At 41.8% G+C, this 23,986-nt stretch overlaps 2 protein-coding genes and 1 long non-coding RNA gene across 7 annotated transcripts; 2 read left to right on the top strand and 1 right to left on the bottom strand.

Moving 5' to 3' along the window:
• The first annotated feature begins 2,204 nt into the window (after positions 1 to 2,204).
• LOC109886445 (uncharacterized) lies at positions 2,205 to 19,607 on the top strand. 5 transcript variants are annotated; one of them, XM_031816376.1, is made up of 11 exons: positions 2,205 to 2,287; positions 3,622 to 3,754; positions 6,891 to 7,442; positions 7,900 to 8,161; positions 8,470 to 8,593; positions 8,792 to 8,887; positions 9,039 to 9,187; positions 18,421 to 18,479; positions 18,566 to 18,646; positions 18,746 to 18,870; positions 19,466 to 19,607. In XM_031816376.1, exons 3-6 carry the CDS (start codon positions 6,960 to 6,962, stop codon positions 8,844 to 8,846), a joined length of 924 nt encoding a protein of 307 aa, XP_031672236.1. In that variant the 5' UTR covers positions 2,205 to 2,287; positions 3,622 to 3,754; positions 6,891 to 6,959; the 3' UTR covers positions 8,847 to 8,887; positions 9,039 to 9,187; positions 18,421 to 18,479; positions 18,566 to 18,646; positions 18,746 to 18,870; positions 19,466 to 19,607. The 5 variants fall into 5 exon arrangements, with proteins under 5 accessions (XP_031672236.1, XP_031672235.1, XP_031672237.1 ...); XM_031816375.1 differs by lacking the exon at positions 2,205 to 2,287 and adding an exon at positions 3,285 to 3,374; XM_031816377.1 differs by lacking the exon at positions 2,205 to 2,287 and adding an exon at positions 3,330 to 3,348.
• On the bottom strand, positions 10,224 to 12,584 carry LOC116362056 (zona pellucida sperm-binding protein 4-like). Its single transcript, XM_031816365.1, has 2 exons — positions 12,419 to 12,584; positions 10,224 to 12,077 (listed from the first exon to the last, which is right to left on the bottom strand). Exons 1-2 carry the CDS (start codon positions 12,582 to 12,584, stop codon positions 11,884 to 11,886), a joined length of 360 nt encoding a protein of 119 aa, XP_031672225.1. The 3' UTR covers positions 10,224 to 11,883.
• Positions 19,608 to 20,222: 615 nt separating the features above from the next.
• Positions 20,223 to 20,738, top strand: LOC116362059 (uncharacterized). Its single transcript, XR_004207687.1, has 3 exons — positions 20,223 to 20,273; positions 20,413 to 20,512; positions 20,688 to 20,738. It is a non-coding gene; the product is annotated as an uncharacterized LOC116362059 (long non-coding RNA).
• The last annotated feature ends 3,248 nt before the right edge of the window (positions 20,739 to 23,986 follow it).

The raw sequence follows: 23,986 nt of genomic DNA, 5'->3' as shown, positions 1-23,986 counted from the left end.
CTGAAAGATCATTTTATTCCACGTGTGTTTGTGGTTGAATAAAGACCCGAAGAATGAAATCAATGTGTGGATGTTGATTGGACAATGTATATGTGCTTTGCAGAAGCCTTTTTTTTTATTCCCTGTAGCGTGTATTTTACTGGAGCATGATCAGATTGCTTTGTTTAAACCAGAATGAAGATTTGGTCTGAGAAACTATGCCGATTATAGCACGATAGCTTTATTTTTATTTTTAATAAGGCAATGTATATATGACCCCCTTTCAAAGAGTCACTCATTTATCACTTTCTTGCAGATATACAGTGCCTTCAGAAAGTGTTCATACCCCTTAACTTATTCCTCATTTTGTTTTCTTACAGCCTGAATTCCAAATGGATTAAATTATAGTTTTTTATCATCTCACCCAGCTACAGACAATACCCCATAATGACAAAGTGAAAATATGTTGTAATTTTTTCTCAAATGTATTGAAAATGAAATACAGAAATATCTAATTTACATAAGTATTCACAATACATGTTAGAATCACCTTTGGCAGCGATTAAAGCTGTGAGTCTTTCTGGGTAAGTCTCCAAAAGCTTTGCACCCTTGGATTGTACCATATTTGCATTACCATAATATATACAGTACCAGTCAAAAGTCTGGACACACCTACTCATTTAAGGGTTTTTCTTTATTTTTACAATTTTTTACATTTTAGAATAATAGTGAAGACATCAAAACTATGAAATAGCACAATTGGAATCATGTAGTAAGCAAAAAGTGTTAAACAAATCAAAATATATTTTATATTTGAGAATCTTCGAAGTAGCCATCCTTTTCCTTGACCACTTTGCACACTCTTGGCATTCTCTCCAACCTTTTCATGAGGTAGTCACCTGGAATGTTTTTCAATTAACAGGTGTACCTTCTTAAAAGTTAATTTGTGGAATTTCATTCCTTCTTAAAGCGTTTGAGCCAACAGGTTGTGTTGTGACAAGGTAAGGATGGTTTACAGAAGATATCCCTATTTGGTAAAAGACCACGTCCATTTTATGCCAAGAACAGCTCAAATAAGCAAAGAGAAACAACATCCCATCATTACTAAAGACATGAAGGTCAGTCAATACGGAACATTTTAAGAACTTTGAAAGTTTCTTCTAGTGCAGTCGCAAAAACCATGAAGCGCAATGATGAAACTGGCTCTCATGAGGAAGACCCAGAGTTACTTTTGCTGCAGAGGATAAGTTCAGTAGAGTGAACTGCACCTCAGATTGGAGCCCAAATAAATTCTTCACAGAGTTCAAGAAACACACACATCTCAACATGCACTGTTCACAGAGGAGACTGCGTGAATCAGACTTTCATGGTCAAATTGCTCCATTGAAACCGCTACTAAAGGACGGACACCAAAAATAAGAAGAGACTTGCTTGAACCGAGAAACATGAGCAATGGACCTTAGACTGGTGGAAATCTGTCCTTTGGTCTGATGAGTCCAAATTCGACATTTTTGCCTTTCAATGTGTGTGTAAAGAATCCAGGGTGTTTAGTTGGGTCTACTCTTCATTATAAAACTATTTGTTGAATGGTTTAAAATCCATCAGAAGCTCAATAAGTCTTGACGGGGACAGAGCTTGTTTTGACAAGGAAAGTGAAAAGGACTGAGGGAAAGTAAAATGGAAAATACATGGAAAGGAACATGGAAGAACCTCAAAGAACATTGCATTTTCAAGATCATGTAACATCAAAATGCATCTTATATTCCTGCCCTGACAGAAAAACCACATGATTTCAACTTACATTTTATGTGAGCACAAATTACATTTTGGAACACAACGTGATCACATTTTCACATGTGTAGTTTCATGTAATCACATGTTGCTTTACATGTTATCACATTATCTTCACATAAGATTACATTAAAACATGTTTTTGGTACACTTCCCGTGTTCATGTGAAATTCATGTGTTTTTTGCGTAAACGCCCTGCAGTTCCACACTCAAGGATCTTAATAATGTTTTAAATGCACATGTATGATTGTGCATGTGTAATGGGTTGAAAACAAAGTCACTAAAAACAGACACACATTTATTATTTATCCCCCCTAATTGTTTCTGTATTTGTCTTAATGAATCTTAATGGGATTTTCTACATACTTTATCGTCAGCAGTCCATCAGGCCAATAGATGGCGCTGTTGCACTGTTGTAGCAGGAGAAACATTAAGTTCTGGTCAAGCGCTCACCATCTGCAGAATAAGGACCAGAACTTTACAGAGGTAAACTGTGTCAGTTCTTTTACTATTACAGGTATGTAACAGCACTTCAAACGTTCAAATATATACACAATATGTAATAACATGCTATTTAACAACTTTGTCAAGATATTATCACGTTAGGAAAGGTTTTGTTTTGGCTTTGTGTCGAACTGAGTGAGAGAAGAAGGTGATTTACATTGAGTGAGAGTGTATGTTAGCTTGATGCTAGCTGAGGTAAAAAAAACATTTACGAGTCACAAAGACTATGTTTACTGAGTAGCTGACTTGTACTGGATTTTGTCTAGGAGATTTTTTATCAAGAATCCATTTGTTAGGGATTTCTGAGTTGGTTTTACATGTTATTGGTTGTTTTGTGTAAAATTGTGCTCACTAGCTGGTAAACTAGCCGAGCACGCTCAGTCTGGTGGACTTTTAGTGCATACAGTGAGAGAGAGACGATTTTCTGGAGGTGCCACCATCTTAAAGCTGAATGTAATGTTGTCACTTTTCTATAGAGGTAGAGGTATATAGAGAAACATTCAGTTATTTATGGTTTCATATATAGGTGTTTCTATTGTATGATTGTGAAATACATTGTGGTTTTCATGTGAAACCGTACACTAAGACAGGGTTATTTGTGGAATTTTTTTAAATTCTGCTTTAGGTAAAGTGCATTTATGTTGTTTAATTTAAAGTGTGCACTTGTTTGATGTGAATATTTTCAAAGTACTAACAAGAAAATAGACGATTGAACAAGAGAAAAAAAATATTCTTCAAAATAAAGAAAGCGGCAGAACTTTGCAGACTTAAACTTGTGTCCGTTCTTTTTACTATTGCAGGCCACCTCAGCTACACATGTACTCTGTCTGCACACGCATCCACGCATGCACATACACACGGACAAACACACACGAATGTTCTCTCTCTTGTGTTTGTCAGCAGTTCATCGTGGCCCTGTAGTTCACCTCCTTCACCAAAGCTCTGTCAGGGACCTACATGAATAGTGCCATCACTCAGAGAGACACTTTGACCTGTCCAGCTCTCTCATTGGACTCATAGACAGCAGCTTTGAGATGGGTTTCAACAATAACATTGAGTTGCTTGAGAATTCATGTAGTAAAAACCAGATACAGACTACAGTATGATAAAAAAAAAAATGTGGTTCAATCAGAGTCTGCTCTCAATACTGTCCAGTTTTATAGTTGTTCCTATTAATTGATTGACTGGCGTTTGTCCATGACTCTACTGTCAAACCCCTAACATTGTTGTATTTGATGCTGTGTTGTTGCAACCTAGTATCCAAACTGATATGTCATTTTTAGTTGGAAAAAAACAGTGTTTATAATTTGCAATTCCTGACTTCTGTAGTGTTGTGGTTTCTTGCAGGTAACCTGCTGTTCCTGGCTGTGGTCAGCCATTTTGGGGCGAAGCTGCACCGGCCCAGGTTCATTGCTATGGGCTGTTTCCTCATGGCTGTAGGATCCTTCCTCACAGGCCTGCCACACTTCTTCATGGGACGGTAAAACAACTGAAATACTGGTTAAACTTATACTTGTAGAGATACTCCAATGCGGAGGATAGTTTCACTTTAGAAAGAAAGAAATGTATCCAGTTGTTGATTAATTTCAGTTAACTTCGAACTAAAGTCTTGTGTAATTGGTCAGCTGCTTGATTATGTTTTGGGGCCATACATGTTAAGAGAAGGGATTAACTTGTTATGGCTGCAATCCTGTTAACGGGATAAGTGTCATCAACAACCGCTGAATAGCATAGCGCTACATTCAATAAATATTATTAAAAATATTTATATTCATGAAATCACAAGTGCAATATAAGAAAACACAGTTTAGCCTTTTGTTAATCCACCTGTCGTGTCAGATTTTGAAATTATGCTTTACAGCGAAAGCAATCCAAGCGTGTGTAAATGTATCGATCGCTCGACAAAACATTAAGTACACTTAGCATCAAGTAGCTCGGTCACGAAAATTAGAAAAGCAATTCAATTTATTGTTTACCTTTGATGATCTTCGGATGTTCTCACGAGACTCCCAGTTACACAACAAATGTTCCTTTTGTTCCATAAACATTATTTTTATATCCAAAATCCCTCTGTTTGTTTGGCGTGTTATGTTCAGAAATTCACAGGAAAGAGCGGTCACGACAACGCGGACAAATTCCAAATAGTTTCCATAATGTCCACAGAAACATGTCAAACGTTTTTTATAATCAATCCTCAGGTTGTTTTTAAAATTATGATCGATAATATATCAACCGCAAATATCTTTCACAGTAGGAGAGGGAAAAGCAATAGCTGTCCAAAATCTGTTGCTCGAGCAAAACTCATGTGACCACTTGATGCAATGTTATGTTTCTGGCTCATTTTTCAAAATAAAAGCCTGGAACTATGTCTGAAGACTGTTGACACTGTTGAAGCGATAGGAAACGGAATCTGACTCAGTTACACCAGCTCCGTCAGGAGGAATGGGACAAAATTCACACAACTTATTGTGGGAAGCTTTTGGAAGGCTACCCATAAAGTTTGACACAAGTTAAACAATTCAAAGGCAATGCTACCAAATACTAATTGAGTGTAGGTAAACTTCTGACCCACTGAGAATGTGATGAAAGAAATACAAGCTGAAATAAATCAATCTCTCCTATTATTCTGACATTTCACATTCTTAAAATAAAGTGGTGATCCTAACTGACCTAAAACAGGGGATTTTTACTAGGATTAAATTTCAGGAATTGTGAAAAACTGAGTTTAAATGTATTTGGCTAAGGTGTATGTAAACTTCCGACTTCAACTGTGTATATATATATAAACTCAGCAAAAAAATAAGTGTCCTCTCACTGTCAGCTGCGTTTATTTTCAGCAAACATAACATGTGTAAATATTTGTATGAACATAACAAGATTCAACAACTGAGACAAACTGAACCAGTTCCACAGAAATTTGACTAACAGAAATGGAATAATCAAAATCAGTGGTCAAAATAAAAAGTAACAGTCAGTATCTGGTGTGGCCATCAACTGCATTAAGTACTGCAGTGCATCTTCTCCCCTTGGACTGCACCAGATTTGCCAGTTCTTGCTGTACCATGTTACCCCACTCTTCCACCTAGGTACCTGAAAGTACACAGACATTTCTGGGGGGAATGGCCCTAGCTCTCACCCTCCAATCCAACAGGTCCCAGATGTGCTCAATGGGATTGAGATCCGGGCTCTTCGCTGACCATGGCAGAACACTGATATTCCTGTCTTGCAGGAAATCATGCACAGAACGAGCAGTATGGCTGGTGGCATTGTCATGCTAGAGGGTTATGTCAGGATGAGCCTGCAGGAAGTGTACCATATGAGGGAGGAGGATGTCTTCCCTGTAATACACAGCGTTGAGACTGCCTGCAATGACAACAAGCTTAGTCCGATGATGCTGTGATACTCTGCGCCAGACCATGACGGACCCTCCACCTCCAAATCGATCTCGCTCCAGAGTACAGGCCTCGGTGTAACGCTCATTCCTTCAACGATAAATGTAAATCTGACCATCACCCCTGGTGAGACAAAACCGCGACTCGTCAGTGAAGAGCACTTTTTGGCAGTCCTGTCTGGTCCAGCAACGGTGGGTTTGTGCCCATAGGTGACGCTGTTGCCGGTGATGTCTAATGAGGACCTGCCTTACAACAGGCCTACAAGCCCTCAGTTCAGCCTCTCTGTTTATTGCGGAAAGTCTGAGCACTGATGTAGGGATTGTGCCTGGGAAACATGGGAAACAGTGTTTAAACCCTTTACAATGAAGATCTGTGAAGTTACTTGGATTTTTAGGAATTATCTTTGAAAGACAGGGTCCTAAAAAAGGGACGTTTATTTTTTTGCTGAGTTTATATATATATATATATATATATATATATAGTATTTACAAATTCACCACATTCATGATTTTATATGGGAATCAAAAAGCTTTCATTGATGTTCACCATGTGCTGATGTGCTCAGCACTGTCAACAGACCCCCATTATGACATCACAATGTAACGGAAGCCTTGCCATGATAAATGGTTGCAAGTTCAAATCCCCGAGCTGACAAGGTACAAATCTGTCGTTCTTCCCCTGAACAGGCAGTTAACCCACTGTTCCTAGGCCGTCATTGAAAATAAGAATTTGTTCTTAACTGACTTGCCTAGTAAAATAAAGGTAAAATTCAAATTAAATTTAATAACATTGCTGGTTCCATCTGACAAGCAACATTTAATTTCCACTCATTTCTTGATAGATCTCTCACAGAGATAGGTTAAGTTCTTATTTTGAGAGTGTTAATATTTATCATCAATGGCTTATCGAGGGAGAAAATCAAGTGAGTTTGACAAACTCCAAAAAGAGAACTCACAGATGAAGAGTCTCATCGAAAACCTGAGGAAGCAAAACATGGCTTTAAACCAACAGGATGACCAGGACAAGTTTTCAAGTTTTGTAAGGCTCATCAGTTTTTCAAATGTTTTCCCAAAAATATCACTGTTTATTTTGTGGTTTCATAGACATACAGTAGGCCTACATCCATAAAATCTTTAGCTTAAAGGTTTTTTATGACACACTGTGGAAACTATTTTGCCTACTTCACATCTGCTATACATTTCATACTGTACCATTGTGATCCAGGGCTATCAGGAGAGCTACCCAATCCCAGAGGGCCATCGTGGCTTCATCAGTGATGCCAGACTTCTGCAGATGCAGAGAGCTGAGAGAGAGACCATGGAAGCAAAGCAAAGAAAGATAAGTGCTATCCATGAGAATTATGTCCGGACTGCTCTCATCGGGGTTGGCAGCACCTTCGCGCACCACTTCGTCCCCTCTATTCAGTGCATTCTGTGGCCGAAAGCTCCACCGAGGCCTTTGCCACGAAGGCTTGAGCACATAGCTCTGGCCCCACTGAAGAACGTGGTGGGGGTGGATGGAGCCCAAGTTCGACCCGGATCTCACTCTCTGGAGTCCATCCAGGTAAATAAGTCATTCAGCAGCAGTAGCGTGTGGCCTGTTCCCGTCCCTCCCACTGGAGCTCCCTCCAAGAGGGGCAAGAAGAAGAAGGGCAGGCGGGGAGTCAAAGCCCTGAAAGTCCAGTCGGATCAGGGCTGTGCTGACAACAACGGACCCATTGACCTGATGGAGGAGGTGAGGGACATCGAGCCTCACCTGAAGGAGGAGGCCTGGAAGGTAGGATGGACTTAGAATTTATTGTAAATGTGAACATTTGCAGTTCAGAATTATACTTGGACTGATAAATTGCCAAAACAGATAGTGGTTCCATGTCTTAAAATCAAATCAAACTTTATTGTGCCGAACACAACAAGTGTAGACCTTACCGTGAAACCAACAGTGCAGTTCAAGAAGAGTTAAGAAAGTATTTACCAAATAAATAATAAAGTAAAAATAAATAAATAATAAAGTAAAAAAATAATAATAATTAAAGTAACACAATGACATAACAATAACGAGGCTAAATACAGTACCGAGTAAGTGTGTGGGGGTACAAGTTAGAAAGGATACTCTCTTTTTGACAGCATGATATAATAGATCCTAGAATACAGGCTCTCTCTGTATTAGTTTATGTATATACTAGTTCTATATGTATTTCTATGATGGGAGCATTGTTTTCTGGTCTACACCAAAGGTGGTACATGAGGTGAAGGCCATGGGCAGGAGAAGTTTGGGCCCGGCCTTGTCCATGGGGGAAATAGCCACCAGCTCTCTGGGAAGCCTGAGCTCAGTGGATATGAACACCCCTGCGGAGCTCCGTGACTACTTGGATGTTGGGACCCCGGTCAAGTTGCGTGACAGCCCACCCAGGCCTGCTCCCCCTCCTACCAAGCCCAGGAGCAAACAGCCTCGGCCTATAAGGTTCCTTAGCCTGCCAAAGGCTGCCACCGGCTCAGGTCAGTCCCTCTCATGTACTCATACTAATGTAAATTAGACAGGGAGATGAAGCTAGGTAGATTGATAGAAAAATAGTAGGAAGGGAAGAGACACAAATGGCTTTAGCCCAGGGCCACACTTCATTTGCCTGTTTCACAGTGAGATAACCTTTACTCAAGGTTAATTGGACCCTGCTTCTGAGCAGGGAGAGCACCAGAAATATATGTGCTAAATTTAAAATGATATCATAATGAACTAGTGTTAAAAGCTACAAACAGATATGAAAATGAGTAAATACATAAATAAGATGTCTGCTGTCAACCCATAGACAATAAGGCAGCCAGTGAGCCAAAGGGCCAAATAAAGAACCAGGCCAGATTGCAGCCCCTGTCCAACCCAGAGCAGGCCCTGACTAAGACCTTCAAGCTGCTCCACTCTCCCTCTGATGACTGGTGAGCATTCACCCTAGACAAAACCAATGGAGCTAGGCTAAAGGAAGCACAGTGTAGTGTCCTTGGAAATGTAGATTTGAGCTACAGAGCATAGAAACTTCTGAATTTAAGAGACCAGAGTCCTAATTGATGAACATAATTTTAATGTTTTTGGAAAATGTTGTGGAAAATGCTTACGTTTCTTTCACTGATTTGCAGGGAGAAGAAGATCGAGGGCTTGACCATGTGGCTCAGAACCACATGGACATACTGATGCCTAAACTCCATGATATCTGCCTTGCCATTATAAATGAGGTAGCTGTATTCATTCACTGCCCTATTCATTCATCTGCACAAATCTGCTACATTTGGAGAACAAGTCAAATTATTGTGTCATGTTTCTGATGTTTGTGGGTTGTACTGCTCAACATTAATAGCTGGTCCTGTGCATGTTATTATGATTCAGGTGAAGAACCTGCGCTCTGCAGTGTCTTGAGCTGACAGTGAGGTGGAGGGGACGGCACGCATGCTGCTGCACAAAGCCAGCGAGGCTTTCACTGACCGTTTCTTGATTGCCGTCAGTAAACTGGCTGTGGACCCTTCACAGGAAGTCAGGTGGGAAGTTCCTCCTGTAAAGTAGCTTGCTTCAACATAACAGTTAAGGCCGGGATTCAACCATGGCTCGCTATAGCACTAGATCGCCAACAATGCAGCTTTTAAAGGTAATTTGGTCTTGAGTCAACATCTGCAGCATTTACCACGAATACAAATTGAAATTGACTTTAAAAGCCACATTGTCGTCTGTCTACAGCATCTATGCTAAAGGGTGTCATGGATTGAATTGCAGATTTTAGGTATTCCAAAACAACCACAGATTCTCTTGGAGGGGAATAGTAATTGAAAACAAAAAGGAAAAATTATAAACACAAGTAAGTGCTACGTGGCATAGGACAATCCAAGTCCAGGCACCCATGTGGGTTTGAAAGTTAAAAAGTCAAAGCTTAGCCGGGATGTTTGGCCGGGAGGGATGTTCTTCTCCCATCGCCAACTAGCGACCTCCTGTGGTGGGCGGGGTGCAGTGCACGGACACGGTCACCAGGTGTATGGTGTTTCCTCCGACACATTGGTGCTTCCAGGTTAAGCGGGCATTGTGTCAAGAAGCAGTGCAGCTTGGCTGGGTTGTGTTTCGAAGGACGCACGGCTCTCGACCTTCGCCTCTCCAGAGTCTTTACGGGAGTTGCAGCGATGGGCAAAGATTGTAACTACCTATTGGATACCACGACATTGGGGTAAAAATTAAATTACAAATCTAAATGAGTCCAAATATTCCGTACCTGATTCAGTTTCCTTCCATCTGTTTGGTGCCATGAGCGCTACAGCAACACCGCTTAACCAAATAAAGGTCTCTTCCTGGCGCACACTTGCCTTTATAAAGGGTAACAACACCCCAAAATCGACATGTCTTCCGTTTTTCCCAGACCTCAAAAGTGGTTCCCTGCTAGGGTTTTAAACATTGTCATGGACATAGAACATCTAATCGTGTTATATTTCTATTAAAAAGGTGTACTTTTGAGAGCGAAAACCTGCAGAAGCAGAGACAAACGGTCGACGGGGGAAATGTTAACGAAGAATAGGGGGATTTTTTTTGGGGGGGGGGGGGGTATCAGGCAAAAGGGATTTTACATGAACATTAGCTAGCTAAATAAGGTTAGCAAGATGCTGCTACACTTGACCGTGGTATTTGTTCATGTTTAGCAACTCCCAATTAGCGCATTCCTCTAGGACAGTCACTTGTGCCTGAATTCAACAAAAAACCAACAACTATTCAGTCAGTGTTAAGAGCAGTTGTTTGAAACCAATCGGAAAGGCAAGCCAAGCTTGCCAGCCGCTCTTGATTTCCATTTGACTGACCATCAGTTTGGCACAACACTGAACTCTAGCCAACCAAAAGGATAACATTGAGTAAAAAGGTGTAGGTAACGCCAACATTAACCTTTTCACACGCGAGTTCCAAATATCTTCAACAGTCGCCCCAGTGGGAGTTGATTTTATGCGCGTGATGTCAGAATGCACTCACCGTTCCAACATGTGGACATTTAACCCGCGCTGACCTCAGACCAAGGCACACTACCTGCTAATTTTCTATAGGCCGTTTCAACTTCTAATTTTGCCTCATTCATTCACAAATGTAGCCCATTTCACTGTTGCAGATCATTTCCATTTGAGAATTTAATGAGCCGGACAAACTTTCCTTCAAAAGAAAGCCCAAGCACTTCCACAGATCAAGTATACAGTCCTTGCACATTTATTGTGTTCCTTACAAATAACTGTGGACATGCGTGCATTCTGATCAAAGTGCCTTATTTTCTGTGTAACGTGCTGTCGTTTCTACTGTAGTGTACCGTAAGTATAATGTACTTAGCATTTTATTCATGCTTTCTGATTCTTGCCTAGATTGTAATGGACACGTGTGTAAAACACTTTTGAAGGTGGTACTGAATATGAGCTAATGCTAACGCCATACAATGCAGTCAGGTTATCACGTACGCGTCTGTCAGACTAATGGTGATCTCAACTGGAGTACCCCCATTGTCTTGAATGCACTGAATTCGTTAGTTGATTTGAACACGGCATCAGAGTGTAAACTATGGTACCTCAGGGTTGCCAGATCAGACCCCCTTTCCAGGGATATTTAGCTTAGAAAAACTGTCTGCCCCGCCATTTATTGTTGATAAATCCCCATCTTATTAATATTTCCTGCATCATCCTCTCCATAATACCTTCCCCCAAGGACTTCACCTCCCAAAATGGATTGAGCTATATCTTGCAACTCTGTTTAGCTTTCGTGCTAAGGTTGTATTGGCTTTTTGATTAGTTAACTGTAAACTACTTGTCATGTGTACGCCGTAACAAGTACACAGATTTGTCACATGCTGAAGTGGCCAAACTAAGTTAAGACCTCAGGAAATGGGCACAGTGAACGGCATTCTGGGATTAGGGAGTTCTTGCTTGACAAACATGGCTGCCATATTTTCTAAACTAGATTTACATGTTCCAATGGTACGCTGCAGGGACCAGTCAGTGATAACAAGCATGTGATCGTACGCGCCAGACTCTCCCATAAGTGTTATATTGGGTGGAGATCTGGTGACAGACCGCACATGGCTCAAACCATTGTGACCACTCATGACATATGGATGGGGGCATAGCCACGGTAGCTAAAGTAAATGGCCTGCCAAGCATGGTAGGTTGCTAATTACTCAGGAACCACACCTGTGGAATAACACTTGTTTAGGCCCAAAAACAACATGTTACCCATTAATGATGAGATTCCACCAGGGTCGGGAGTCACGGTCCTCGTTGAGGGTGGCCCAGCAGTGCTCAAGCACCAGCGCTACCTTGGGGTCAGAGGACCTGGTCAGCTCCACCTCAAAGTGCAGAGGCTGTCTCAGGTACCTCACCACTGGATAGTCCTCCTCCTGGTGGAACGTGTTATACGAGGCGTCTGGAACACAGAACAAGACAACCGGGGGTCGTGTTCAGTGGGCAACATCTGAACTTGTCCATTAAGAAAAGCTTGTTTATAATATCCTGTTGTGCCCCGATGAACACAAGCCATTTATAGCCAACACTACCCCCCCCCCCCCCACCCCACCCCAGAGGCCTCTGACAAATTCCCAAATCAGCTCCTCACCGTTACTACATAGCCACACCTGTATATCTCAGAACGCAAGAGTAATATATCACAAGGCTTACATTTTTGGGAATAGTTTTGTAAAGGAGACCTTCCAAGATTCTTTTAGAGGCTAGGGGTCAAGTTGAAATTCTGAATTTGTGCACGCTTACCCTGAACGAGTCTCATTCTGAACATTAGTTGACCCGTCCCAGTCTCTGCAAAAGGCTCGTTGTCAAGCGGCCTGGTCAGGAAGGCCAATGTGCGAGTGATGTTGACCACATAGTAGCAGGAAACCTTTAACCTTAAAAGAGTATGCAACTTCAATAGGGGAAACATGCAACTTCAATAGGGGAAACTTCAAGCAGTGGAGTGGACACACTGAGAGTAGAGGCACATTTTCCCTGTATACAAAGTATTGAGCAATTGGTGAAGGAAAATAAACACCTTATAACAGCTAATAGCTACAATTGTGATGCGTAATGCACTCATACAGCATGAATTGTTGATAAACTTTGTAGTAGAGGGGAATTGCTTATTACAGCCTACAGAAGCAAACAGTCCATAAATACACAGTACCCATCACCTCAGGATAATAGTCATTTTACCTTCCTGGTGGTGCCACAGGAGTTCACAGTGAAGTGGAAGCAGGCGAAGCGATCATCACTGTAGGTGGGACCACAGGCGGGGTCGCTCAGGGTCAGCTGACCGGGGTTCAGACCGGGAGCAGACTCCACCTTCATCGCCAGCGCAGTCATCGTTCCGTTAGAGAAACACTCTTGGAGGTGGGGGAGCAAAAGACAGGTAGCCATCAGACCTGGGTTCTGTATTTGTTACACTTAATTGAGCTTGCCGAGCACAGTAGAACCAATGGAATAGCCCTAAATATGCAAACCATGTCCATCTGGTTCTCCAGATTGAATTGAAGAATACACCTGAAGTCGTAAAATGTCTAACTAGTAATTTGTTATGCTAACTATCTAGCAAGAGGTTGCATAGCAACATCATCAACTTCCGGTTGACAGGTGAAGAGCTAGTACACGCGACTGAAAGCATACTGTTCGTTTACAGGTTGGAACAACCTATTTCGTATGTTTTTGCAGTCCTTTTTTGGAACCCTATAAGCTTAAATGTTGCGGCATCCTGCAGCACATCTTGCGTGGTTCCGCATAATTCTATGGCACGTTATTTAAGTGTCAGCCAAGACGCAATTTACCACAATCTGCCACCATCTACCACAAACGGTGGCTGCATAAGCTCAAAACTTTCGAAAGTAACTGTACATCTGACAACTTTATCAGATGTAACATTTTACTGGTTGTCTCAGATAAAAAAAAACACTACTACTTTGTTCTCCTGTACCTCTTCTCCCTGCCTGTTTGTTCTTCTAGATTCTCCCCTTCCATCTATGTCCCCATCTGTGGCAAAACCACCCCCGTCTCCTTTTCCAAACATTTTCCACCAAAAAATGTGTACAGTCTTGTAGGTAGACTCATCACTGATCCTTTCACCTTCATCCATCTCAGACGTACTCTCATCTGGGCTACCTGCACAGCCTACCTCAGTACAGATGTGCAGATCCACCAACCAAACGCACCACTACATTCACTTCCGAAACCGAATGTTTTTGATCGAACACAATTTTTTTTTAATAATAATAATTCAATGTCCAAAGTCAGATTCCGCACTCATCTGGTACATTGTGATTCAAACTGTAGCCCAAATGAGCGTGCTCTGGTATCAATGCTCATCGGGAGAAGTCCTCAACTTCAAAACGTTGTTTTCTACAGCAAAGCTGGCTTACCTTACGTATTCACTACTGCACTTGTTTATTGCAATTGAATGGTAAAAACACATCCAAGAAACACCCACATCAAACCACACCCCCAAGACAATTCTTGTTTGCCTTCATTCATGGCCGCTAGCATTTCTTAATGAGCATTGATGAAAAACAAGAGCTGTGCTCGAATACCCACACTAACATACTGTATACTACATACTTAATGAGTATATACTGAATACTATATATTATTAGTTCATTTTAGTATTCTGTAAACGAACAGTATGCTTTCAATTGCGCGTTCTAGCTTTTCACCGGTCTACCGGAAGGTGATGCTGTTGCTATGCAACCTCTTGCTAGCTATCTAGCATAACAAATGACTGGTTAGACATTATACGACTTCGGGTGTGTTCTTAAATTCAATCAGGAGTTCCAGAATGCGCTCATGAATTCAGAGCTTTGTCAGATTGTCTGTTTGTAAATTCAGAGCAGAGTAGACAGCCAGAGCGAATTTACGAAAGCACCAAAATGTCCATTGAGAACGCACAATGACTATACCATTTAGCTAAGCTCAGAATGACGGGAATAATCACGTCAAACATTGGGTAGTTAGTTAGATAGCCTATAGTTATTATACTGTCAAGTTTGATCTATAAGTAGCCAACTAACGTTAGGTATCTAGCTAACAACATACCGGTACATACTGCTGTACTGATACGCTATGTGGTTCGTAAGACCAGTGTAGCTAACAAATTGTCAGCCAATATAACGTGTAAGTTAACTTATTTAAAAAGTAATTACTTTATTACATTGCTCAACATTTTCTTAATATTTGTCATAATTAGTTAAAGCAATGAATTTGTATCCGCTCTCGTTGTACTTCGACTGCATATTTTCCGCCATTTTCAACAAATCTGGAAACGATGTGAAGCCACGCCCATTTCCTGAAGAATTGCATTATTGGCCCTAAAGTACGGAAACAGTGTCCTCTTCGTGTATTTCTCATATTTTGGCGAATTTAGTACGACATCCTGGAACATTTGGCATACTAAATATATCCATAGTATTTTTTTATTTCTATTTTATTTCACCTTCATTTAACCAGTTAGGCTAGTTGAGAACAAGCTCTCATTTACAACTGCAACCTGGCCAAGATAAAGCAAAGCAGTTCGACACATACAACAACAGAGTTACAGATGGAATAAACAAACATACAGTCAATAATACAGTAGAAAAAGTCTATATACAGTGTGTGCAAATAAGGAAAGGATAAGGGAGGTAAGGCAATAAATAGGCCATGGTGGCAAAGTAATTACAACATAGCAATTAAACACTGGAATGGTAGATGTGCAGAAGATGAATGTGCAAGTAGAGATACTGGGGTGCAAAGGAGCAAAATAAATAAATAAATACAGCAAGGGGATGAGGTAGTTGGATGGGCTATTTACAGATGGGCTATGTACAGGTGCAGTGATTTGTGAGCTGCTCTGACAGCTGGTGCTTAAAGCTTAGTGAGGGAGATCTGAGTCTCCAGCTTCAGTGATTTTTGCAGTTTGTTCCAGTCATTGGCAGCAGAGAACTGGAAGTAAAGGCGGCCAAAGGAAAAATTGGCTTTGGGGGTGACCAGTGAGATTCTCCTGTTGGAACGTGTGCTATGGGTGGGTGCTGCTATGGTGACCAGTGAGCTGAGATAAGACGGGGCTTTACCTAGCAGAGACTTGTAGATGACCTGGAGCCAGTGGGTTTGGCGACGAGTATGAAGCGAGGGCCAGCCAACGAGAGCATATAGGTTGCAGTGGTGGGTAGTAAATGGGGCTTTTGGATCGGAGATGCTTAATGTAATTTGGAAGGAGAGTTTACAGTCTAACCTGACACCTAGGTATTTGTAGTCCACATATTATAAGTCAGAACCGTCCAGAGTAGTGATGCTGAACGGGCGGACAGGTGCAGGCAGCGATCGGTTGAAGAGCATGTATTTAGTTTTACTTGCATTTAAGAGCAGTTGGAGGCCACAGAAGGAGAGTTGTATGGCATTGAAGCTCATCTGAAGGTTAGTTAACACAGTGTCCAAAGAAGGGCCAGAGGTATACAGGTATACTATGATATATTTATACAGGTATACTATGACCAATAAGCATACTAAATACACAATTCATGTCACAAACAGTACAGTTAGTGCGAGTATTCGAACACAAGGCCAAATCAGGAAGTGCAGTCACCTTTTAATCCTGAATGACAATTGTCTTGCCTCATAGAGATAGATACATCTTCTTAGGGCTGATCGATGTGACAACAGCCAGTGAAAGTGCAGGGCGCCAAATTCAAAAGAACAGAAATCTCATAATTAAAATTCCTCAGACATACAAGTATTTCACACCATTTTAAAGATGCACTTCTTGTTAATCCCACCACAGTGCCTGATTTCAAATATGCTGTACGGCGAAAGAGAGGAGTCACAAAAATCTGAAATAGAGATAAAATGAATCACTAACCTTTGATGATCTTCATCAGATGACACTCATAGGACTTCATGTTACACAATACATGTAGGTTTTGTTCGATAAAGTTATCAAATGTATATCAAATGTATATCAAAAGAATCTCAGTATACGTTGGAGCGTTATGTTCAGTAGTTCCAAAAACATCCGGTGATTTTGCAGAGAGCCACATCAATTTACAGAAATACTCATAATAAATGTTGATGAAAATAAAATTGTTATGCACAGAATTAAAGATATATTTCTGCTTAATGCAACCGCTGTGTCAGATTACAAAAAACCTTTACGGAAAAAGCAAACCATGCAATAATCTGAGTACGGCGCTCAGAGCCCAAACAAGCCAAAAAGATATCCGCCATATTGTGCAGTCAACAGAAGTCAGAAAAAACATTATAAATATTCACTTACCTTTGATGATCTTCATCAGGATGCACTCCCAGGAATCCCAGTTCCACAATAAATGTTTGTTTTGTTCGATAATGTCCATCATTTCTGTCCAAATAGCTACTTTTCTTAGCGAGTTTTGTAAACAAATCCAATCTCACGAAGCGTGTTCACTAGGAGCAGACGAAATGTCAAAAAGTTCCGTTACAGTCCGTAGAAACATGTCAAACGATGTATAGAATCAATCTTTAGGATGTTGTTAAAATAAATCTTCAATAATGTTCCAACTGGAGAATTCCTTTGTCTGTAGAATTGCGATGGAACAGAGCTCGCCCTCATGTGAACGAGCATCACGAGCTCAAGGCATTCTGCCAGACCTCTGACTCATTCCCCTCTCATTCGCCCTCACTTCACAGTAGAAGCATCAAACAGGTTCTAAAGACTGTTGGCATCTAGTGGAAGCCTGTTGACATCTAGGAAGTGCAACATGACCAATATCCCACTGGGTCTTCAATAGGGAATGGGTTGAAAAACGACCAACCTCAGATTTCCCACTTCCTGGTAGGATTTTTTCTCAGGTTTTTGCCTGCCATATGTGTTCTGTTATACTCACTCTTCAGAGTGTGTTCTATCCACATATACTAATGATATGCATATCTTAGCTTCTGGAACTGAGTAGCAGGCAGTTTACTCTGGGCACCTCTGGACAAGAAGATAATAAGAAGCCATAAGAAGATCAAAGACTCATCTATGTATCTGTGCCAATATAGTGTCTGTGACAGCATGGGCAGCGCCATTGAGGCTATCTTCATATTAAAGTAGTAACATTTCTTCTTCACAATTGTCTGAGCCCTTCTGATGACCCGATTGGACATGACTTCAACAGGGTCACCAGTAGGGCTCAGCCAATGAAGTTGGTAGTCCCACCCAGTTGACTACATTCAAATTGTGAAAGTGCATGCAAATGCAGCATTTTGGCCATTAGAGGCCAATATCTTTCTCTCTGTCTGGGCTACAATTGTAGACGGTTGGGTAATTATGCTTTTCACCTGTGAAAGGCTGTTGTGCTGCTAATGAGGGAGTTCTATTAACCTGAGCCGAGCGGTGAGGGCGGAGCACCCTTCTAAAATTGAACAGTAGCCTTACATTTAGGTTTTTGTCCTAACACTACACAGCTGATTCAGATTAACAAAGCTGGATGATTATTTGAATCAGCTTTGTAGGGCTCGGGGAATAAAAAGAGAATGTGCAGGCCTTTGGGGTTCAGGTGACTGAGTGTGGGAAGCCTTTGTCATAGGGTAAAAGTTGCATACCCCTGGGCTGTAGGCTGCACACTTTGGGTCAAATATCAGGTTCTGTAGCTGTGTATTTCATCAGAACAAATCTGTTCTACAATGATTATTTTCCTTAGCTCAGGGTAAGTAGTAGCAGGCCTAGGAGAGTCTTATGCGACGCAAACATTTGAGTTGTTCTTCCTCCTTTTAATCATAATAATTTGTCAAATGCCTTACAGGTTGTTTTGCCTATTGATGGCAGCTGTGGGCATACAAGCACAACAGACACCTTCTATAAGTATGCATTTTGTACCTTGCAAATTTAAGCACTAAGCGTTTGACAAGAATTTAAATATTTTTTTTAACTAACCTTTCCTATTCCAGATGACCTCAACGCTGAATGCCTTGGTAACGTTATTCGTTTGAGTGTCGCTCCTCTTTTTGAAGATGTTGATGCTGTCTTCAGTGAGTTTGCCTCTTATGATTCTCTTTCTTTCCTTTCATAATTCATGGCTTGATATTGCTTGTCAACTATTGTGTTCACACCATCTCCATCCCTTCCAGATGACACACAAATCATAAACCTGACGCCTGGCCTTGCTACTCAGTGTGGATTCAGCTTTAAATTTGACCCCATGGGGAATGCCATGTTTTTTGCTTCTCTTCAAAACTGCTTTTCCCAAAACATGGTAACCTTAAGAACTGTAGTGTTTGCTTGTACTTCAAATGGAAAGTTTGCCTTTCAGTGTCACTGCATTTGCAACTCATTCTGTAGCAATTTTATTTACCTTTGACATGGAGTCATGCTGAGACCAGGCTCTTTTACAGATGAGCCCTGTCTACACAAAGATACAAGTCAATATTTGCATCACTAGATGGGAAAATGAAATAACTGAACCCATTCTTCAGTAAAAAGGTTCTCAATAAGCCTGAGTTGCCGAAGTCCGGTTCCAGAAACATTGACGCAGTTTTAATTAACTCTGTGGATATCAAAAGGATCTCCATTGTTAGCCACCCTTTGGTCTGGTATCTCTTACCTCTAAGTTAACGATGACGTAAGGTACAGCAGAAGTTTATGGAGGGCTTTCAGAGGGCCAGCCAACTTTCTGATACAGACTGCAGTGATGTGAACTATTGAGCTCTACTCCTGTAGTGTGGCTTCAATACAGTGGCAGCTGCATTCATATAGCCAATTTTGCCACAGTCTATAACTTGCATGAATGTCACCAGATGTTTTTTTTTGCTATATAATGAAGTCTTTTTTCCCTTCCCCCTTCATTTTAGGATGATAAGATGTTCAGCTTGGTCATGCAGTTCAGGCTGCCAGGAAACCACATGACTGAAGACCCTGTTTATAGAGTTGGCAAAACCTGTAGCTACACCCCCTGGACCTCCCGAGAGATTCTGTGCGACCGCAACTACATGGAGGCAAGTGAGCAGAGCATGCCCCAATGGACATGTTTATAGTCCCGCTTGTTGTACTGCCTGTATAAATGATCTGTCTAGAGCTACAACTGTCCCGTGTTTCATTTCTTCTGCGACACAACGTAGAGGTCTTGACTCTCTCAATTCCACTCGCGTCTTCAAAATGCACATAGGAGAACTTTAGCCTATTCTCAATGCATTTAAGGAGGCGAGTGGACAGATTGAGAACTGGCCCTTGATTTCCTATTGTATGGGAGGGAGAAAATGCATAGGGAATAATGGCCTTTCTTCTCTAGGTGTCTGTCAGAAGGACTCTTCCAGACATCCAAACCATCCCCAAACAGCCCACTGGGGGCCCGAAAGCAAGGAGCGACAACTTCCGGAGGGGAGCTGAGGTTTATATATTTCAGTTTCTGTAATTTCACTACAAAATGACAGGATGGCGCTAAACAATGTGCGTTTGTTGACAATTTTGTTTAATTCATGTTTCCATTTCCTGAGACAGGCTGTTGCTTCAGGATACAAAATGACAGCAGTCGTCTTTAGTCCTAGCAAGAATGTCATGAATGTGGATGAGGTCCAAAGAAAGGGCTATGCAATAGCCAACACTCCCACACGGCTGGTGTTAAGAAGCCCTCATAATGCAGAGGAGACATACCTCCAGAATGTAAGCTGACCTCCATGAACTGGGTCATGTTTAGTAGAGCAAACATTTGGAAACGGTGGCCCTACCTGAACTCTGCAACATATTGTTAATACGGTGTGTCCTACTGAACACAGCCCTGGTGTGGTTGCCCCCTGAACAGGTAGCTGGGGTTCCGATGCGGGTGCTCTCAACCTCAACCTTCTTTGAGCAGAAGTGGCTGGTTACTCGAGTAGATGCCACGGCTGTTTGTCCAACACCAGGTTGAGTGTGAAATAATTTAAGAGCCTATAAGCCCAGTTCTTAATTGGCTCCAGACAAGACATTCATGTAGTGTTCAGTTGGGAAAATGTTTTGGTGAACTTTTTCCAAATGGCACAGTTTTCAGTTGCAAAATGTTCTGTTTTGATGTGCACTTGGCTTCTTGTGTCACTGCAGAGGCAGTGGCCTTTACTCCAGAAGTGATCACCTGGTACATGCCCAAGCACATAGACCCACTTTTCTCCTCTGATGCCTTCACCATGTTGGAGGTGTACATGGGAATTGACGCTAAGAGGCTGGACACTGAGGAAATGGCTGCCAGAAACTACTCGGTTTTAGTCAGAGGCTCATATTATTGTTGAAATTCCGGTGGGGGCGGTTGGCGGCTACTTCAAGGTCAGCATTGGATGAGTAAAATGTTCCTGTTTAATTTCAAAGTCTTATTTGTAGAGCCCTTTATAGTATAGCAGTTGTCAGTGCTTTGCAGTAACCCTTTACCATCTCTCATGGGTAAACTCCTAGAAACGTTGACTTGTGTAAAACGTTTCTTATTGAGCAATTGTTTGCTTAACCAGGCTAATATACAATGGTTTGCAAAATTGTGAGAATTTTGCATAAAATTACACTTAAACATACTCTACCTCTTGTCTTTGCAGTTTGTCCTTTAGCCGCTTGAAATTTCAGACCAAATATCCACACTAAAGTATTGTTTACCTGACTTTTTAGGGAGGCGGTAGCTTTGCCACTGTCAACTGAATGCAAGCAACACTCGGCTGCTGTTTACATATTGCGCAAGTGTTTACTTTGCGTGTCAGTTGCTTTGAAAATGCACACCGCCAGAAATGCAAGTTGACAACCATACACCTACCAGCTTTCTAAAGTCTGGTAACCAATACTTTCCTTTGGATATTGTGTCTTAAATTACGAGCGGCAAAGACAAGCGGTAGAATAATTGTATTTAACATTCTGGCTTATAAGGAACATTTACCTGTTTTTGCACTCAAATTGTGTATTACAGCCTGACTGCATCACTCGTCTCCCTTACAGAGCCATATTCAGGATGACCAGTACTTTGTCACTTACACCATTGAGCCCATGCTTGAGTTGCTGTGGATCGAGGAGGTCGCACACGAGAACACCAGCTATAAAGTCCTCTTCCCTATCACAACACCTCCGATGGCCAGGCCTCCACAAGTTCGCAACTGTGAGTCTGGTTTAGTTAAATAGTGCCTATGGTAATTTGGGATGCCTGGGTTGTTCGTTAGGCACAAAACAGAAAATGTACTGAAACGGGGAGGCAATACCTGGACTTACCCAATAACAAATGTCAATTTTCAACTTCCATTGTACCGCATTTCAAAATGGTTTCCTTTGTTTGCCAATGAACAGACACGCCCTTAGACACAGTTCCTGAGCAGGCAGTGTTTGTGCTTGAGTTGGGGACCTTCAACCTTGATGTGGAGCTGCTGAACATCACCTTTCCCACCATGGTGCTAACTGTTGCAGAGTGCAACGCCAGGGGCTTCAATGTTCAAGAGCAGAGATCCCCGGACAACACCTTGAAGACCTTCAGGATGGAGGTGCCCTTCTCAGACCCGGTGGTCTTTAAGGAGGTGTGTTTCTGTTAAATGCAAAGCCACACGCAGTGATTTGTTCATGCCCTAATAAGTGGGCCACCAACAAAATATAAATAATGGCACAAATGTACTTTGTATCCCTCATTTACTCAAGTGTTTCCATTATTTTGGCAGTTGTATGCATTTGATTTAGAGGAATGAGGGCAACATTACTATAAGTATATAGTTTGTTTTAATAGTCCCCATATGTACTTAGTTGTCACTTGATGTTGAATAGAGTTCTGTTGCAACAATAATGCTGACCAATGCTTTTAACTTCACTACAGAGAAGGGCGGAACAAGGTGTCACAACCTTCACTCTTCAGCTGATCTACGGCCTGGTCATCTTTCCAGAGTACGCTCCTTTCTCTCACTCTGCCGTTGTGGACGCTGTACTGCTGGACATTGGTATGCCTCTGGACTACGCCAAACTACTGTTGAATGGTTTCCTCTCGTTAATGATTGCCCTGAAGGGAAATTGGCAGTGAAAGACCAACTAGCCATACTGTAGGGTTTTCCTATGCGGTCTTTCTACAAAGAAAATGTTAAGCTTTAGAGTATTTGGACCCAGTTTCCCTGTTCCTGATTTGCCAGGATTGTGTTTATTCAGTCCCACTGTAGCAAAACATTTTGCAATCTAAACAAGGGTTCTTCTTGGACCAGTTCAAGTAGTACCTTCCTGTTTTTTGTGCTTAAATAATGAACACAACCCTGTTTGTCCTTGCAGTGCCACCCTCAGTCACTGGCAACTGTGATCAGGAGAACTTCCACATCACTGTGGACTACAGGAACCAAGAATCCTTTTTTGTGGTCTTGGTTGGCAAGCGGCTGCTTAACCATGAGTTTGCTCAACAGTATTTAACAGAGGGCGACACAGACTTCACCATCACGTTGCCCTTCTCTTCGCCGGACGCAGTGTTTGAGGTACGACGCTCTCCCAAAACATGTTAACCTAAATTGCTGCAGCTAGCCTTGCATTCCTTACCCTGTATATATGCATACATATTGGACTAATGAACTCTCCCATTGGTTCCCAGTCGGTTCACCTCGTCCTCTGTCAGGAGCAGACTGGATGTGGCTCTGTTGAATCCTTACAACAACATGACCATCAAATACTTTTCCCTGGCTTGCAGCTTCCTCAAAACGCTGACTGGTTGGTTCTCAAACAATACTTACGATAAATTGTCGTTTAACATGGTTACCAAACCTGGGTTCCTTGCAAATACCGTGAGTCTAAATGGTAGTGCCAGATGGGCATGGTTTGCATTTTGGTGCTATTCATTGGTTCAAGCTCAATAAGTGTAACAAATACAGAACCCAGTCTGATGGCTACCTGTCTTTTTGCTCTCCCCACCTCCAAGAGTGTTTCTCCTAACGGAACGATGACTGCGCTGGCAGTGAAGGTGGAGTCTGCTCCCGGTCTGAACCCCGGTCAGCTGACCCTGAGCGACCCCGCCTGTGGTCCCACCTACAGTGACGATCGCTTCGCCTACTTCCACTTCACTGTGAACTCCTGTGGCACCACCAGGAAGGTAAAATGACTATTACCCTGAGGTGATGTGTATTTATGGACTGTTTGCTTCTGCAGGCTGTAATAAGCAATTCCCCTCTACTACATAGTTTATCAACAATGTCATGCTGTATGAGAACGAAATCTCCTTGCCAGATGAACTTGAGGTGAAGCTGAATGCCACGACGTCTTCAGAGGAGGAATATCAGTAAGTGCATTACGCATCACAATTGTAGCTATTAGCTTTCATAAGGTTTATTTTTCTTCATCCATTGCTCAATACTTTGTATACAGGGAAAATGTGCCTCTACTACCAGTGTCCACTCCACTGCTTGACGTTTCCCCTATTG

This window comes from Oncorhynchus kisutch, unplaced genomic scaffold (assembly GCF_002021735.2).
Source record: "Oncorhynchus kisutch isolate 150728-3 unplaced genomic scaffold, Okis_V2 scaffold784, whole genome shotgun sequence".
NCBI lineage: Eukaryota > Metazoa > Chordata > Actinopteri > Salmoniformes > Salmonidae > Oncorhynchus > Oncorhynchus kisutch.
The sequence above is the reverse complement of the archived record's forward strand: the minus strand, read 5'-3'. Positions and strand labels throughout refer to the sequence as shown.

What these genes read in the sequence shown, in the direction of transcription:
- LOC116362056 (XM_031816365.1), bottom strand. Translation starts at nt 12,584, where the DNA reads ATGTTTCCCCTATTGAAGTTGCATACTCTTTTAAGGTTAAAGGTTTCC. An exon ending in CAGAATGAGACTCGTTCAGG is followed by an intron (nt 12,078 to 12,418) that starts GTAAGCGTGCAC and finishes TCTGTGTTCCAG; the next exon opens with ACGCCTCGTATAACACGTTC.
- LOC109886445 (XM_031816373.1), top strand. Translation starts at nt 6,564, where the DNA reads ATGGCTTATCGAGGGAGAAAATCAAGTGAGTTTGACAAACTCCAAAAA. An exon ending in AGGACAAGTTTTCAAGTTTT is followed by an intron (nt 6,705 to 6,890) that starts GTAAGGCTCATC and finishes ATTGTGATCCAG; the next exon opens with GGCTATCAGGAGAGCTACCC. An exon ending in AAAGGCTGCCACCGGCTCAG is followed by an intron (nt 8,162 to 8,469) that starts GTCAGTCCCTCT and finishes GTCAACCCATAG; the next exon opens with ACAATAAGGCAGCCAGTGAG.